Here is a 17,521-nt window from a genome sequence, read left to right as displayed (position 1 = left end):
TGTGAAAGCTGGAAATCCACCAAAGGTACAGACAGACATCTAAAAGCTTTTGAAATTAAATGCCTTGGGGAAATAGTAGGTATTAAATGGAATGAATTTATAACAAATACTGAGATACGTCGGGGAGTTGAACAAGACTTAATCTCCTAAATTATCCAGAAATGAAGATGGAAATATCTAGGATATGTGCTAAGAATGAAGCCAGATCTGATGCCAGACTGTCTGCCATGGCAGGAATGCCTTCAGGCTGACTGTAGAACATGTAAAAGGGACTGACCAAAATAATTCCTGTATTGCAAAGTGCTTAGAGCCAGAAACATCACAGGTGGCTTCACAAAGTGGGGGACAAGTCAAGGAGAAAGCCAGATGGACAACAATCACCAGGGTCCTGCATTTTTTTGATGGAACTCTTGGCAGCGTAGGGGAAAAAATGTGAGTTCAGTGGCACCAAATGCTTTCCTCTAATATTTCTTGTCTGCTAGGGGCTATAAACACTTGGCAGACCTGCAGAATGATTTCAGGACTTTTATCAGCACCACTGCAGTCCTGATGAGCTGAAAGGATGTATTTTAACCCCAGAGTTGCAGCTCTCTCTGTTACTTGCAACTGGCAGCTGCATTGAGCTCTGTAATTTATGTAAACCCTGCACCACCCACAAGACTCCAAGATCAACACACAAAGTGGTTTCTGCCGGTATGAGGGAGAAAACCACCAGGTTGTCTTCCTGCATCCGGATGGAGGAAGTCAGTGATTGTCTGCTTGCACTAATAAGAGGAGGCATGTCTGTGGGGCCTTTTCTCCAGGCAGTGTCTTGGCTTCTGACCCAGCCAGTGCACTGCTGTTCCTAATTAGCCATGTCTTGACTGCATTAATATCCTGGCATGCAGCTATCTGGGATTCTGGAATCAGCCGTGCAGTTCTTCAGTGTTACCCACTCTTTCTCTGTCACTGGAACCACGTCACCTGCTCTGTGCCACCAACAGCAACCTCAATGACCTCATCTGGCTGTTCCCAAAGTCTTTTTGCTCATCTGGACCTGGGAAAGTTCTTTAACTGCTTGAAGACTCACGCTGCGTGTCTGCTGCTAGATGTTCTGTGTCAAATAGTGCTTCACTGTGTGAGCATCACTTTGCAGGTGCTGGTTAGAGGCTTCTTAGCCACCTGTTTCTCTTTTTCTCCTCCTCAATTTATGACTTAAACATGGGTTAAGAATGCACCTTTTGAAAGAGGGAAAGGGTTTCATTGGTGTTCAGGCATGTATCCATAGCAGAGGAGTTGAAACAGATGATCTTTAAGGTCCTTTCTGACCCAACCATTCTGCAGTTCTTCCACTACCAGGTACTGAGTTAAAACCCATACTGTGTCTTCTGGTTGTTCCTTTATCAAAAGCATTGTTGACATCCTATGGACAGAGGCATCCTGTGCTGTTTGTTCTGCTCAGCAGGCTCCTGCCTGGCCACCACCAGCTATGCCCTTGGCAGGGAGAAAGAACCCTTGGATCTCTCCCCAAGGCTGCCAGGTGTTCCCAAGTTTGCCTTAGTCTCAAATGGGTTTGGCACCTGCATTGTAGCCAGGATGTGTTACCTGTGAAAGGGCAGGAGGTCTGTGTCTCCCAAAGAGAGGGGTTTAAACCAGGATGTGTTTTTTTCACTCCCTGTTTGTTTGGAATATGGGCCTCAAGATGGGTTTGTACAAGGCATAATCACCTTGTTGTTCAAGTACAGATGAGTGATATTTTTTGTATAGTGGCTTTATTCTCTCTCTCTGAGTTGAATGACTTTTCCTTTAGCTTACAGTTATTGTGACTGGTATCTACTTTATTGCTTTAAATGGTCTTCCAGAACCACAGTAGTAAAATAAGATCTTTCAAATAATGAAAACCAGAAATTTATTTTTTTTTCAGCCACAGCGCTGGCAGTAATGACGGAAAGTCATTGATTTCCTTTTGAAACTGTTTCTGAATTGTTTCCTTGATGTTGCCTACCTCTCTGCTGATTTCTTTCTTTAGAAGCAGCTGCTTTCACATATCTGGTTTGTTCCGGGAATATTTCTTTTGCACTTTGTTTATCTGTAGTGTGTCTATCTGTAGTTTGTCAGACAGGTCTGTAAAGTTTGGTCACAAGCCAGGAAAAGTCATGAAGAATTTTGTGGTAGGGTAGTCACTGAAGGAACCAGGTGTAAAGAATACAGAAACTGGTATGACAAAAGGTTATATAAAATGGATCATGCAGCTTTTAGAAATACATCTTCTTGTCTGGAAGAACAGTTTAACTTCTCCTTGTCGTACACTGAAGTATGTTGCTTCAAGAAGTGTTCAGAGCATGTCCTGTGGATGAATCCTAGGAAAACAGAAAGTAGGAGATGAAAAGCTGTTACAAGGCTGGTCCTGATGGAGCTGACGTGCTGTCGATTTTTGTCATTTGAGGCTAAGTTGTCTCTCAGAAAAACATCTCATCCCATGCTGGTAATTTAATCAGAGCACTGGCAATATAAAAGTAAAGCTTATGTATGGAAATTAATGTATTATGTGGTAGATCATTGTTGCAGTGTTTGAAAGCTTCTGAGGAGAATTGTGCTATTTTGGCAGGAGTTCAAAATTCTCTTTCCTACAAGGAGCAGGTTTGGTGGTTTGTTTTTTCTCTAACATGTCATTTTGAGGTTGCATGGTAACATCTGTCAGAGCTATGCTAACCTCTGTCATCCAGCTGTTATAACTGTGGTATTTTCCTTCCTTTTCCTTCTCTTTCCTCTCCTTTCTGCTTTCCCTTTCTCCCTCCATCAGGGGAAAAAAAAAAAAAAAAAAGAAAAGAAAAAAAAACCCAGCAATGAAAACCACCTCCTTTTATACTGAAACTTCAGGTGGAATGAAGTGGTTATAAAAGCATCTGTCAACACAGGAATGGTTTGCCAAGCCAAGTATTTGGGTTGGAAGTCATGCCTTCCCAACTGCTTGAAAACAGGAAGTATCTCTGTTAAGTGATGGATAGCTCTACTTTGCTGAGAGGAAGAAAAGGCTTTTTTTCTTTCTTTTTTTTTTTTTTTTCTTTCTTTTTTTGCCTCTGGGCCAACAAATGAGTTCTGCAGTTGTTCCATGTATGTAAAGAAAGATTCCTATGGAAACGTAGATATGGGTGCACACGTGTGTGTGTATGTGTGTAGATAGATGTATGTATATATTTGTGTGTGTGTGTGTATGAATATACAAATGAAAAAAAAGCACAAAACTCAAAACCGACAATACACTTTGTACATGATTGGTCCCTGTCAGAAGCCAGCCCAGGCACATCTTAGCCCAGTGATTCCTGTAAAGCTCTCAAAATCTGTCAGAAACAGCCTGCAGGATTGCAACGGCTCCTGGGTGATTAATTGCCAAAAGAGTCTGGTTCCAGGTTCCATTACATGTAATTGTTATCTTTTTCTAAAGGGGTTCTTTCATTAAACCCCCACTCACCCCCCCACCAAAAAAAAAAAAAAAAAAAAGGGAAAGGAAGAAGAGAGCTGACATTCCTGAGGTTTTGCACCTCTTAGACAGGAGCATGGAGGACTCTCTTATGTAAACATACACTGAAGAGGGTGTGTTATGTTGTTTATTAGCTGATGATAGGTTTTTTTTTTTCTCCTTCACTTAATTTTAACTTTACTAAAAATCATTTATTAGAAATGGGGGAGAAAAGGCTGCATGGAATGGGCATCTTCCAGTGTCTTCTCCACCTCACTGTGAGACCCAGAAAATGGCAAAGGACTTGATCACTCCTCCTGCTCCTTGCTAAAATTGCAGGAAAACAGCTGGAAACTGGGACATCCTCTGTGCCATTGTGGTAAAACTGCTCAGACTGGACATGGGGAGAGGACAAAACCTTGTGTCTGACACCTGCTTTGCAAAGGAAGTTTGTGGCTTTAAAACATGTGGTTGAGTGTGCTGAAGGTACGGGCAGATGATGAAGAATAAATTGCTTTTCTGAGGCCATATTGACAAAGTAGGGGGGATTGAGAGCCTGATTGCCTGGCAGTGCCTCAGTGGGTTTGAACACACGTCATTTGGAGCTGAATTTCTGTGGTGCCAAACTGGATTTGTATCAGCGTGGTTGCTTGGGTTTGCACTGCTTTTACTGCATTGAAAACGGGCCGTGTTTCTGACGGGTTTAGACTTTTATAGATGGAGGCCTGGGCAAAGCTTGGCTCCCAATGAGCTTTGCAGTGATTTGTGCCAACTGGCCAATTTAACTGTTTGCAATATCAGATGGAGAAAAAAAGCTCGGAGATACTGGTTCTGCAGCTGCAGAGTATCTGCCTGCAGATGAGTCTGCCAAGAGAAATGGTTGAAACTCTGTTTCTTGAGATACTTTAATCCTATCTGAAGAAAACTACATAAAAACGTGCCCTGGTATTGTCTGCATGGGCCAAGGAGCACTTTGTTCCTCACAGTTGTGTTTGCACGGTCGCATTGCAGCAGAACAAGTCTCCTCAAGTCTCCTTTCTCCACGACTCCCTGTAAATTGGCTGTATCAATCAAATTCTGCCAGTGGCAGGATGGTGATGTGCAGCGGTCAGGGCACTGCTGTTAGTCTGACTAAAAAGGTGACAATGTTCTGTGGCATCCAGCTTTGTGCACGTTTGGAAAGCCAAACCTGGCCTTCCTTAGAGGTTTTTGAGGCTTGATATACTTCCATATCAACTCTGGAAATTTTTGCTTACTTAAAGCACTGCCTATTTGTAGTTATTGAAGTCACACTCTTATCTGTTTTAAATCACCACCCTTAGTGGAAATGACTGGGTGCTGTGAAACACGCATGTTGTTCCAGCAGGTGATGACAGTGGTTTCAATTGATTCAAGGCAGTTCTTTCCCCAGGTTTCATTTTGTAAGGAAGGATGATTTTGCTGTTTTCCTGCACACTGTAATGTAAACTTTTGCTGGGGTAGCTAAGAGACTGATCTATAGTGCTCGCTGAAGGTGTTAGTTCATGTGGGTAGCCAGCAAAGAGAGCAGTTCTAGAGAGCACATGGAATTACACGGAGAAGTTTCCCTCTGTTGGTGTGACAAACTGGAAACAGGTATGAATTAGTGGTCGAAGGGAAAAGATGAACTGGAGATGTGTACCTGGAGGATAAGCAAGGGGATTAGCTGCTACACAGGCAGGGGCATCTGAGGGACAGACCATGTTCTTATTTTGGAGATGGTTCACTCTCTGTATCTCTTCATCTTGCTTTGGAATGGGATCACCTCAGCTGTGTCCCAGCTGGAGTTGGTTTGCTGTTTGCCAGGGGTATCAAAGCACACATTTGCTCCCTGCCTGTAATTCGTGCTCCTGCTGAATGCCTGAGCAGAGGGTTGCTGCCGCTCGGTAGCATGTTCCTGCTGAACACCTGCTGTCAAACTATCATGTCCTTTCTTGTCAACTTGCACAACGCTCCAGGTCTTGAGCAAGACTGACACCAGAGAAAGGCTGCGCTTTATAAATCTGTGTGGAAAGCGAAGTCTTCACATGGGGAACTACAGCATTTTCTGGGAGCTGGTTTTTTATAATGTTTGATAAAATTCTGTTAGCAAATGCATGACATGGAGTAGTGGATGCACCGTAGGTTAGGGAACCAAAGTGCTCCACCCTGAGAGGAGTAGTAGATGTTGTGTAATGACAACAGAGAGTAATCTGCACAGATCTTGGGAGATGTACAAGGGTGGTGACCAGCAAAAAAAGTCATCAAAGAGGGGAACTGGTTAGAGATGTTGGCATGTGCTGAGGGCGGTGACAGACATTGGCCCAGAGGAAGAAGGTGGGGAAGTGGAAGAGTGTGAGGAAAGGGGCTCTTGGCAGGAACAAAGCAGTATCGCTTGACTCGGGAGCCTGTAATTACAAGACTCCAGCCTTGTGACACAGTGAATAAGTGTGTCACCTGGAACAGAGGAATTTGGGGCTGCCTCCTGAAGCAGCTCGTGCCAGATGGAGCGGGAGTAAAAGCCTTATGGGAGAATAAAATTTAGTCTCCACTGGACTATGGTTTTTAAGTCTTTAATGGTAATACTCCCATGTGTCTGTTCCCCTCAGCACCTCCTGTTAATTTTGGCAACTAAGCCATGGTTGCAAAAAAGCCTCCAGTAATCTCTCAGACAGGATGGATGAGCTTCCTGTACTTGAAACTTTCAAAGATCCTAAAATGCCTGGCGCTTCCTGATCTGTTGGGCTGGGAGCATGACCTGCTCTGGCACAGAGTGGGAACGAAAACATCAGGCACTTTTGAGGTGAGCCTCAAAAGCGTAGGGGAAGCACCTTGATGGGAGCTGCCTTCACTCCTGCCAGAGGTAAATGATGGCACAAGAAGGCCTTAACACTTCCCACACTTGCAATGCATCTGTCCTGACATGTGGGCAAAACCATGGAAAACATCTCACAAACAGCTACTGCTTGCACAGGCTGCAGAAGGCTGTGATAGGGTGGTGAGGCTCTGGCACAGGCTTCCTAGAGAAGCTGTGCATTCCCCATGCCTGGATGTGTTCCAAGCCAGGCTGGATGGGTCTTGGAGCTACCTGGTCTAGTGGAAGGTGTCGCTGCCTATGGCAGAATTGGATGATCTTTAAGGTTCCTTCCAACCAGGCCATTCTCTGATTCTATGATTCTGTTTCTTTAAAATGACTTAGAAATGTTCAAATACTCTAATGGTGCAAGTTAAAAAAAAAAATTGCATTTCCCAATGAGGTTACAAGATATAGAGTATCTCTTGTATTGAGGAGTCCATGTAAGTAGGAGCCCTGACCACAGTTCATAAATAGCAATTGTTAATCTAAATTGGAAGGATTGAGTTACAAAGGAACTATTCCCAGTCCTCTCATTTTCATCAGTGATCTAATCCCAACAGACTCCAGAGGCAAAATTAAACTTTTAGTTGCATTTTTTAGGTTTCACATTAAAAGCAATGTATTTGTTTGAAAGGAAACAAATTTAGTATAAAAATTTGTTCCTGCATGTGGAGATTAATTGCAGCAGCAGAGAATATGCAGTAACACTGATTCTCCAGATGAGTTTCTCTACCTCCTGAACTGATTTGCTTTCTCTTCCTCACCTCAATATGGCACTTCTCAGGAGTTTGTAAGTTGTATCTATTTTTGCTAAAGTTAAGTTACCTTCGCACACAGTTCATGTGTGAGATTTTGTTATGTGATTAAGAATGCTTTTGATGAATGAAGCGTGGCTGCTGGATTCCTATCACTAGGAAAATAATTTTTTTTCCTGTCCCATAGAGAGCTCAGCTAGTTATGCTTCTGCCATTGTTGTAGTTCTGCATTCTGTAACAATGTGATTTTTAAAATGGCCAAGTAACCTTTGACAAAGCTAACTAAAGGTAGATGCTCAAAAAAAAAAAAAGGGAAAGAGGAGGAGGAAAATTAGCAAAGCCCTAAGGTTAAATCTGGTCTGTTCTTAACAGGAACCACAAATATTTTCCAGGCTTTACCTATTAATGTTTTCTTTCCTGAAATAATTATCTTCATAATTGCACAAAAATACATGTTTTTGACCTAACTATCTTTTCCAATGATATATTTTGAGGAAATACTCTATTTTAATTACAAGAAAACGAAATGTTTCTTTTTGAAAGGGCAGCAGTTTCTTCTTTAAAACTGTGGTTTTGCTGTCGATGATACTGTATATTACATGAGAATTATCTCACTTTCCTAGTCTTCCCCATAGTGTACCACTCATAACCTTTCAATGCATGGCCACTTGCATAACTGTTGTGCAAAAATCACATAAACCTGCAGAAGAATTGCTCAGTGGGACAAAATATTCTGGGTTCAAGCTATTCTGGTTTCTACCAAAACCCCAATTACTTAATTTTGTGCCCTTCCTGGTTGAGGTAAATTATGCAGCCCTCACATCTCGACATCAGTGAGTTATGTATCTTTGTGCACACATCAATTAATTTTGGCCCCATCAGCTTCCCACCTCCTGCGTGCTGCTCGCCCCGAATCGGGTTTGCATCTCCCAGTCGCCAGCAGTTCATCTCGCGCTCCCGGCAGCTGCACCTGCCCGGGCCTGCAGCCCTGCTTCAACTCTTCACCCTCCCCGTCCTGCCTCTGCTGCTGCTCAGCTGAGCCACTGCCTGCTCCTGCTCAATCCCTCCTCCTCCTGCTCCATCCTCGTGCCTTGCCAGGTGCTCACCACCTAATCCCGTTGCACCCAGCCCAGGGCAGTGGGGCTGGCCCAGAGGTGACCTGGCTGTCCTTATCGCTCTCTTCCCCATTTTCAAAGTGCACGTTGCAAGATTGAAGCTCCATCTTCTGGAATGGCCTGTGAAAGTCGTGGCGTGCTTGGAGCAGCCATCACCAAATCCCTACCTGTGGTGAAGGCTGGATCACACGACATCCCACTGAGAAAAGCAGAAGCTTCTAGGTCTGTGCAAAAAATGGTGTTGAGGAGAAAGGTGGTGCCAGCACCCATCCAAATCAGCCCTGCTGGTTAGCATGGCCTCGGCCTTGGGCTTGAAGTGCTGCAGGTGCCCACATCATGTGCCACAGCAGGCTTCCCTAAGCAACCCAGAAGAGTTCACTTCTCTCCAGTGAGCAAAGACATCAAGAGGGGTTGTCTTGTTCCCTTACTGCCAGCCTCTGCGTGCAGCTTGGTTCTGAATTCTGAGTTATTTTGGCCAGAAAGGAAAAGCATCTCTGTGAGAAGAGTGCAGAGTTGAAAAGCCTGGGAGGGCAGCGTGATGTCCTGCAAACGAGAGAGGCCTTGGCTTGCTGTTGTGTTCTGAGCATCCAGCAGCAGAGCAGCTCTGCAGCCCACCCCCAGCCCCCCACCAGGCCTTTTTCCTCCAGGAACACCAGATAGGTCAAAGCAGGCCCCTTCCTCACCTTCTCCTGCTGATTTTAGCTCCTCAGGAACATGGTGAGGGGGAGCCTGCTGGCTTGCCAAGGTGGTGCCAGCAGAGCTGGGAGCAGTCAGGCTGTGCCCAGGGTCTCCCAGGGTCACCACATCAGGAGGGCTGGTGGAGACCAGCTCTCAGTTCAATCTGCTTTTGTCTGCAGGGGCTGGAGGGAGCCTGACTCTCATCTCACGCTGAGGTTATACAATATTTTCTCTCCTTTTTGTCTGTGTTGATACACCCAGCGTGCACTGCTGCAACCTGACTTGTGCTTTTTTTGTGCAGTTCCCAGCGTGTCTGGTCACCTTGGATAAGGTCCCTGGGCCTGATTGTAGCAAAAAAGTGATGATAAAAACTTGATTAAAACATGATTAAAACTTGGGCCTTCAACTACCAACATATGTAAAACACAAAGCTGGACAAACTGGAGGAAACACAGGTTTTAGTCACTGACCAGAAAAAGTGTGTTCACTGTGTTAGATCTGCAGTTGTGCTTTTTGTGTCTTGGAACTGAGAGCCAGGCAATGGAGCACTTGCTCCCAGCTGATTGGCACTGCGTGTTTTCCCTGTCCCACCTGCACCACAGCCCTGGTCATTCATCAGTGGGAAGTTAAGCTGGCTTTAGAAGATATTCTAATTATCTGGGTGTCCTGATGAAACCTGCCTTGGTTTGAAAGAGGCACCACCGTATTCTTGTGAACATTTCTTGTTCCTTCTAAATAATAGAATTAGCTATGGGCATTTCCTTAAGAGCATGCAGAGCACAATTGCAAGTTTAATACCACTCCTTCCAAGCCTAGTCTTGAAACATGCAAATTTCTCTTTCAAGTGTGTTGGCAAAAAAATGGCAACATCCTGACGAACACACACGATTTAGACACTGAATTGTACACTGGTCAGGACATTGTCAGTGAGCTCAGTTCTTGGGTGGGTTCATCAGGAGTGGAAAACAGCACGGTCTGCTGAGCAGGTATCAGTGGACAGCTTGTTTCTTGCTCTCTTCTGTAGGGATCCAGCACTGGCCACTGCAGACACAGGGTGCTGGGCTGGGTATTGACTTGTGGGCTTCCCAGCCTTGCTCTGTCCTTGTACAGCTCCATGCAGCACCCCAGGACCGTGCACTTTCTGCTGAGCATTTTCATGGGTTGTTTTAAAAATAACAAGATGTCTCTTAACATTCAGGATACATTTTTCCACTCTGAAGCACCACAACAGTCTTTTTAAAGAAACTCTAGGAAGGGTGTTAACTTGATCAATGCTGTGCAGGAAGGAAAGCTCTTTCCTACTATTTTTTCAGCATGACTTTCACTGACATGATCAGGCTGGGAAAAGACTTATTGGCTGACAGCCCAGGACAGCCATGCAATATCTCTAGTCATCTGGAACTCAAACTAGTCGACCCAAGGGAGAACCATAACATAAAAACAATTTAGGTTACATACTGAATCTTATAAACATTGTTCGGTTTCTAAAAAATAGTTTAAATACTATTTGTGTGCATTTGTTGTGCATGGGATTATTGTATTTTGCTTTTCTTTTTTCCAAATGTTAAGAAAGGCTGGAGGGTTTTTACTTTTTTTACTGTAGATGGTTTTCAAAAACCTTGGAGATTTTTTTATAAACATAGGGAAATGAGCTTCCTCCCTTCCTATAAATTTAAGGGTTTGGCTTCTCCTCTATATTGGATATAATTGCCTTATATATAGATAAAGTTTACTTTTTGACCCTGTCCAGAAAGATGTTTGAAGGGAGCTTCCAGAGGCCCCGTGGTTCCCCCTCCTGCTCAGGACTTTCACCAGACCAGATCAGAGAGAGCTTGACTTCCTCTGCTGAGCCATAAAACCCCCAAAGGCAGAATTTCCACAGCCTCCCCAGTAACCTGCCCTGAGGCTGTGCTTCTCTTCTAGAAATATTTTCCTCCCATCCAGTCTGAACCCTCCATGCTGCCCATTGTGGGCATTGTCCCATCTTACATTTTCTGTCTCTGTTTGCTCTGCCACCCTCCCACCCCCAGTATAAACTGAACACCCAAAGTGCAAGGCCAAACACATGTGCATGAAGCTGTGCATCACTGGCCTCTCTCTATTATTACCTTATTTTGCATAAAAAACCTCACCAGAATCGTCTGTAAGCATGTACAGCTCTAATAACGTGTGATAAAGCAACGTGGATCCACAATGTAAGATTCACTCCAACAAAAACCCTTCTTTTCTCTCATTGTTGTCTCGTTGGAAGATCTGAACTTGGGATTTGTCCATTGCCACCTGTCCTTCTGCCAAGTCCTAACATTCCAGCACACCTTGCAACAAGTCTAGAAGTATTGTTTTAGGAAAATGACTGTGGTTCTTCTATGATTCCTTTTTTCCATAAACTGGTATTTCACAAGCTGAGTAGCCTTACTGTCTTTTCTTGTGCAGGTTCATGCTTTTGTTTAAACTGTTGATTATTTGGTGGTGGTGTTGTTTTTGAGCTGTGGGGGTTTTTTTTTGCTTCCTTGATGCGCTGTAACTTTTGCTGTGACACTTTGATTGCAGGCCCTGCTGAGGCCGGGGCGGATAGACAGAATTATCCACGTGCCACTGCCAGATGCAGCCACTCGCAGGGAAATCTTCAGGCTCCGTTTCCAGTCCATGCCAGTCAGCAACGACATCTGCTTGGCCGAGCTCGTGGAGCGCACGCAGAAATACTCGGGAGCCGAGGTAAAACTTCACGGAGTCGGTGCACAAAGGGTGTTTAAAGTTCAACTCAAATGTCCCTTGAGCTTTCTCAGAGTGCTGGTGGGAATTATGAAAGGAAATATTTATTTCAGATATTGCTGTGTTTTTGCAATCTGGGCTTTTTTTACTTCAAGGTCCCCATCAGAGGAGTGGTGCCAGGGGAAGGGTCTCTTTCAGGGTGAGCCTTCATAGAGTTGCAGGCAGCCTCATTAAGGGTGTACTGCCAGGACTGGAGGGAGGTGGAGGCAAGCTCTCCCAGACTTCCCAAACAGTTCCCTCACATCTCCAGGAATCTTTTGAGTGCAGGATTGTGACTGAGAGCCTCAGGAGGAGAGAGGAGAGGTGGAGGTAAGAAACAATGCAAGGGAATTGCAAAGGAGTTGCTTTGAAACTTGTATTTTCCTATTCAATATAATAAAAACTTCACAGCAGCACTTATTGTTATAGCTCATTGCTATTATTTAGCTTCTGACAGTGAATGTCAGACAATTATTTCCTGTCCTGGGCAGAAGGAGAAACTTCTTCAGATGCTGCTGCCTGGCAGTTATAATAAGTATCAGTATATTAGTGGTCATCATTCTGCTCCCTGAATGTTATTCATGTCAGTGTCTCATGAAAGGATATTTCGTTCTTTTCTCATTTTAATTAATTGAGAGTAATTATATTAATTCAAAAATTCAAAGAATGCTAATAAGGTTGCCAAGTTGAGCTCTTGAAAGGTATGAAATACCAGAATTTCCACCTTGCTGTAGCCAGCCCAAGTGTCTGCATTATCACGCCATCTAATTACATAGCCACTTTCTGCTTTTTCCATAGCAGAGTGGAAAATGTGCTGTGCTTGCCTTGGCTCCCCATGTCTCTGTGTGCTGTTTACAAGGGCAGGGAAATTAGGTAAACTTTTGTCTTGGGTGATTGTGGAGGATTCGTGTGATTGCTTTAAGGCCCTTCTCAAAGGACTGGTGGTGCTCCCAGGCCAGGCTTCCCCTCATTTAGCTGTCACTTACATGCTGGTGGGCTGGAAATCGCTGTGCTGCCTACTCATAACTTCTGGCTGGTGTGGGCACTGCTGTGTGTGCTGTGGGGTCATTGTGGGAAGCTGTGTCACAGCAGACACCAAAGCCAAACCCATGAGAGATTTCCTCCTCCACAGCACAGGGCAGACTGCGCTCTGGGGATGAATGAATGAATGATTGGAAGCTGTGTAGTGAGCAGAGCTGGTTTGTGTAGCACTTCTCTCTGCCCAGAATGTGGGCTCTCACAATGAAAAAAAAAAGGCAACAATGAAAAGGATTTCATGCTTAAATGTTGGTCTGGAAGACTGTCACAGCTCTACTGCTTACACATTTTGGAAGTAACAGTGTTATATTTATATTTGGGGGACAGTGACACAACTTGGGGAAATTTATCTGCTTCTGGCTGAGGTACAACCTCCAAAAACATAAATATAAACATCTCCTCTGTTGCATATGGCAACTGTCGCCTTACCAGTCAACAACTGCAGTGCTTGTAGTTTAGGAATTCCAAGCATATGGGGATTTCCTTTGGATCTGGATCCGCTGGAAAGCTAGTGGTGAATTCCAGTGCCTGGTTGATAATGAGTCACAAATGTCTTGGTGCTGGCTTTGTGCAGGATCAGAAATAAGTTAATGGGTCATTGAGTGCAGCTACAGACTGGTTTCAGAGGAAAAAAAAAAAGCTGCCTGTTTCTAATATGGCATTTCTCACGAATTTTGTTCTTTTGCATCATGCAAAGTATTATAATAACTGGGATGTAAAGAGTAAATACAGAAAAAGCCTCAGTCAGGGTTCCTTGGAAGAATATATAAAGTCTTGATAGTTGGCACACACAGTGGCCAGTTTCATTAAAGCCTTTTCTTCCCAGTGTCTCCAGCTTCCCAGCTTTACAAATAGTTTCCGCTGCTGAATGGCAAGTTCCCATTGCACTGTTCTAGCCTTTGTTCAGAGAAAGAAATGGAAAATGCCTGGTTTTGTGACTGGAAGATGCTGTATGAATAGGGAGCTGCGTGTAAAGATGCGTTGAATCATCCTGACATGAGCTGAATAAACAGCCAGGAAAGTGGATAGTTCAGTGTGCATCTGGCTTCCAACTTGGCCCCTTTTCAGATCAGATACTTGTGTGTTTTTGCCTGTCATCGCTTATGACCAGTTATCTCTGTTCACCTGCTGGATGTACGTTTCTCTTAATGACTACCTTTAAAGATACATCAAGATAGCAAAATGGGGTGATTACTTCCCACTGTTTCATGTGAGGGAAGGTGGAAGATAATTTATGAGGGTGAATTACAGTTTCCTTCTCTTGTGTGTCAGTGAAGTTTTTTCTTATTAAAGACATTAGATGAGCAATGTCTGTACAGTTAACTTTTAGGTCGAAGAAATCCTCAGCTTTCTGGAAATATTTGAATTTGAGTGCAATCTTCATTTCCAGACGTTTGTGAAGTAGTGCTCAGCAGCAGTACTTGGGCTGCTCTTCAGGGATACTGCATTTAATTTTGGGCCAAATTGCAGGAGGTCCAACTTTTCTAAAACTGAAAATTTTTTAATGGTTTTACATAATTAGAATGTCTGTGCTCTGAGCTTGTTCACAGTTTGATCACAGCTTTTCCTAGAGCATTTTCACTGTTGTACTTCATGCTGAGAAGTTTTATCTGTTTCATTTCCCACTGAAGTAGGGATAATTAGAGATCTGACCACAGAAGTATTTAAAAGCAATGTTTTAAAGTACGAGCAGTGTGAGTTTTTTGGGTTTCATTTGCTTGTTTTTATGGTGCTGCCACAGACAGCTATCCTTAGGAAAGATGGGCTTTCCACAAACTTAGGTGCTCTATTTTTCAGTTTGGGGTTAGACAAGCAAGGGATAAAGAGAGTGTTTCCCCACTGGAGAAATACTTTGTTCCAGAAAGTAGGTGATAAAAAGGAAAATAAACCCAGCAGAGTGAGAGATGTTCTTTTATTGTCTAAGCTGCAGTCAGATTAAGTTTTTGTTGCAATTTAAAAGGCAGAGAGGGAGGTTTTAGGCAGAAACTGAAATCAAGTGTTGAGTTGTTTTAAGTTGGTTGGAAGTAATAAAAAATTAAATAATCTGGGTATGATGACAATATTCCTCAGATGAGTGTGCTTATAAAAGTAAGATAATGGGGACTGACTGCTTTTAAATTGGTGGAAAGCAGGTCATGGTGAAAGCCAAGGCTGGCATGGTTTCTATAGTATTATCAGTTTCCATGCTTACAGGACACAAGAGTAGAGCAGGAATCTTGGAACCTGTAAATCTTTCACTGGTTCTGAATCGAAGTGGAGCAGTTAATGTAAAAAATATCTTTCTCACTTTGCAATAACTCTCAATGGGGACCCAGAAAATGAAAGGGAAGAAAAGCAAGCTGATGAAGGTTTGCTCTGGTTGAAATAAGAGCAGATGTGATGCCAAAAAGATTTGTGCAGCAGCAAACTAGCTGAAATCAACTCAAGTCTTTGACTCTTAAAATATGTATTCCAAAACATGCTTGTTCTTGTTTACCAGCTATTGACATATTTAAACTAGTAACTTTAATTAAAAACACCCCCAAACAACCAGACCTCTCCAAAATCCTCTGTTTCATGCAGAGGAAGATAGTAAGTACAAAAGGAATGAGGATGTGTTCCACCATAGGTTCACAGGAGGGTAAAGACCCTTGTAAGAGACTGGGGAAGATTTGTCTGTTTAGTAAAGAATAGCTACAGTAAAGGAGAGAGAGGGTTTAGATATAGGGAAAAACTGGACATTCAAAAGATAAGGATGTGTTACCTTCTTTACATCTAGCTGTACATGAAGGAAAAGATCTTCCAGACTTAAGGAAAAGGCCTTGTGCTTAACACTATGAAAGGGCAATGGATTCAATCCTATGTATTAGCCTGAAGTATTACAGTGAAATGTGATTTTTCAAGGTGAGGAATGCCATCAAATTGAAATGTAGCAAGATGAAGGCCTCAGATGAACCTCTGATGTTTCTCTTGGACTGGTGCAGAGGATCTGTTAATTTATGTCACTCATTGAAAAGTGAACATTTTTGTGTGGGTGGATGAGGAAAAGTCTCAGCCTTTATCCACTATGGGTAGCATGGGATCACCTCTTTCCTACACACATTTATCAGTGCTAAGGATGTGTTTGGCACAGGTGTCTGGAAGGTGAGGAAATACCTGGCATTGGGAATGTTTTCCAAATGTTAGTGTTTGGGATAAACGAGATGAATCACCGGAAAGGAAATCACTAACTACCCAGGACTTCCCATGGGATTTTGCCTGCTGCTGGTCTCGCAGGAGGCTCCTACGTGCGGAATGTGCTCGGGCACACTGGGAGTGAGGGCACTGTGAGCACCTGGGGATGCCTGGGAATGGCATTGGTGTGGCAGTGCTTGAAAGCAGGACTTGGGGGCATTACTCTGCCTCTCCCTGCTCTTTTCAGTCACCTCAGAAAGATCTGCTTCCTGTTGCCCCTTTGTCAGAGGTGTTGCCCAGAGTGGGTGGATTTTCATCATGTTGTGTCTGAGCTGAGGCCTGATAAAGTGCAGTGTGCTCTGACTTAGTGAGGGTGTAGAGCATGGCTGGCAATCAGCACATTTATGCCCAAACATAAGGTTTGGTGTAGAGGGGAGTATTGGTACAGAAATTTATGCGTGGCGAGCTCATCTGGGAAAGAACATTTTCTCCTTCAGTGAGATAATGATTTGCTAATAGTTTAATCAAGCAGGGGAGATTTAATGCATCTGGCTGAAGGGACATGAGTGTTTCCGAAAAGGTCAGACACATTAACAGCTCAGGAGGACGCAGTCAAAACTGCTTCCTAAGGAACTCAACAGTGATCCTCAGAGGAACTTGGGGAAAAAAGCCAGGGGGAATTTGAATGAGCACCAGCCAATGCTGAGTTATGAAATTTTGCTTGCTCCTCAAACCTGACTTCTTTTTTTCCCCCAAAAAGCTGATATTTGATTCTTTAAATGCCAAAACAGTTCAGATGCAGGAACTTTACAGCTGATTTCAACATGTTTTTCTTCATTAACTACTTTAATGGTATTGTCCACCCAGGTTCTGTAAGTGAGCACCCTTGTGTTTGCTTTTACAGGGTTGTTTTGTGTTGTGTCCAGTGTCTGGACAAAGAACATGAGTAGGAGCATCGCCTGTGTCAGGAGCAAGCTCCCTTCCCTTGCACAAACCAGCTGTACTTTCACCAAACCAGGGGAGATGCCTGGCTTTGCCAGCAGCACCAACTGTGCTGTTTGCCTCCTTTCCCTGTCTTCTCCTTCCCATTTTCCCACAACCTCACCCATGGCAGAGTAACCAGGAGCTCCCAGTTGCTGAAGGTGGCAGAGGGCTGCGTGCTGCCAGCCCAGCAGGGCACTGCTGAGCTGCCACTGTCACACAGGCTTATAAAAGAGGGACCTAGGCCCAGCTTCTGTCAGCCAGCTTTACTTGCCCTCTGCTCTTGCCTCTGGCTTTGCTGCTTTATTGTCCTGGGCTTGGCTGCAATTCCCAGCAATGGAAAAACATGTTGCTCTTTAAAAGCAGATGGGAATTCATTACTGAAGGAAAAAATATGTCTCTTTAGCCTACTGCTATTGTTTTCTTTGAGTTTTATTTTTTGCCTCTGAGTTATTTCTAGCAACTTTTAATTTAATTTTTTTTTTAATCAGACAGTGGGGATTATTCTTCAATGTCTTAAAGCACACGCTCTTAGTATAGCAGTGATCACAAGTGGGGGTATGGAAAGTTCAGAGTGAAAATTGCATTTGCAGTGATCAGGAAGGAATTGAAAGTGTTGGCTTATTTCTGCCTTTTGAAGTACTTTGATTGGTGTAATACAAATGCTTATATCAGCTCAGAGCTGACGAATTGGCTTTTATGTTAAAAAAAAAGGAAAATAAAATATAAAAAGTGTGTTTTTCCTCACACTGACCTG

At 43.6% G+C, this 17,521-nt stretch overlaps 1 protein-coding gene across 1 annotated transcript in view; it reads left to right on the top strand.

Moving 5' to 3' along the window:
* The window catches only part of AFG2A (AFG2 AAA ATPase homolog A), a 161,287-nt gene that overhangs the window by 117,296 nt on the left and 26,470 nt on the right, over positions 1-17,521 (top strand). Inside the window, 1 exon segment of the mRNA XM_036382982.2 lies at positions 11,392-11,556. Within this exon segment, the coding sequence (XP_036238875.2) occupies positions 11,392-11,556 (165 nt within the window).

The sequence above is a fragment of the Molothrus ater genome, chromosome 4, assembly GCF_012460135.2.
Source record: "Molothrus ater isolate BHLD 08-10-18 breed brown headed cowbird chromosome 4, BPBGC_Mater_1.1, whole genome shotgun sequence".
In the NCBI taxonomy this organism is placed as follows: Eukaryota; Metazoa; Chordata; class Aves; order Passeriformes; family Icteridae; genus Molothrus; species Molothrus ater.
This window is presented reverse-complemented; position numbering and strand designations above follow the sequence as displayed.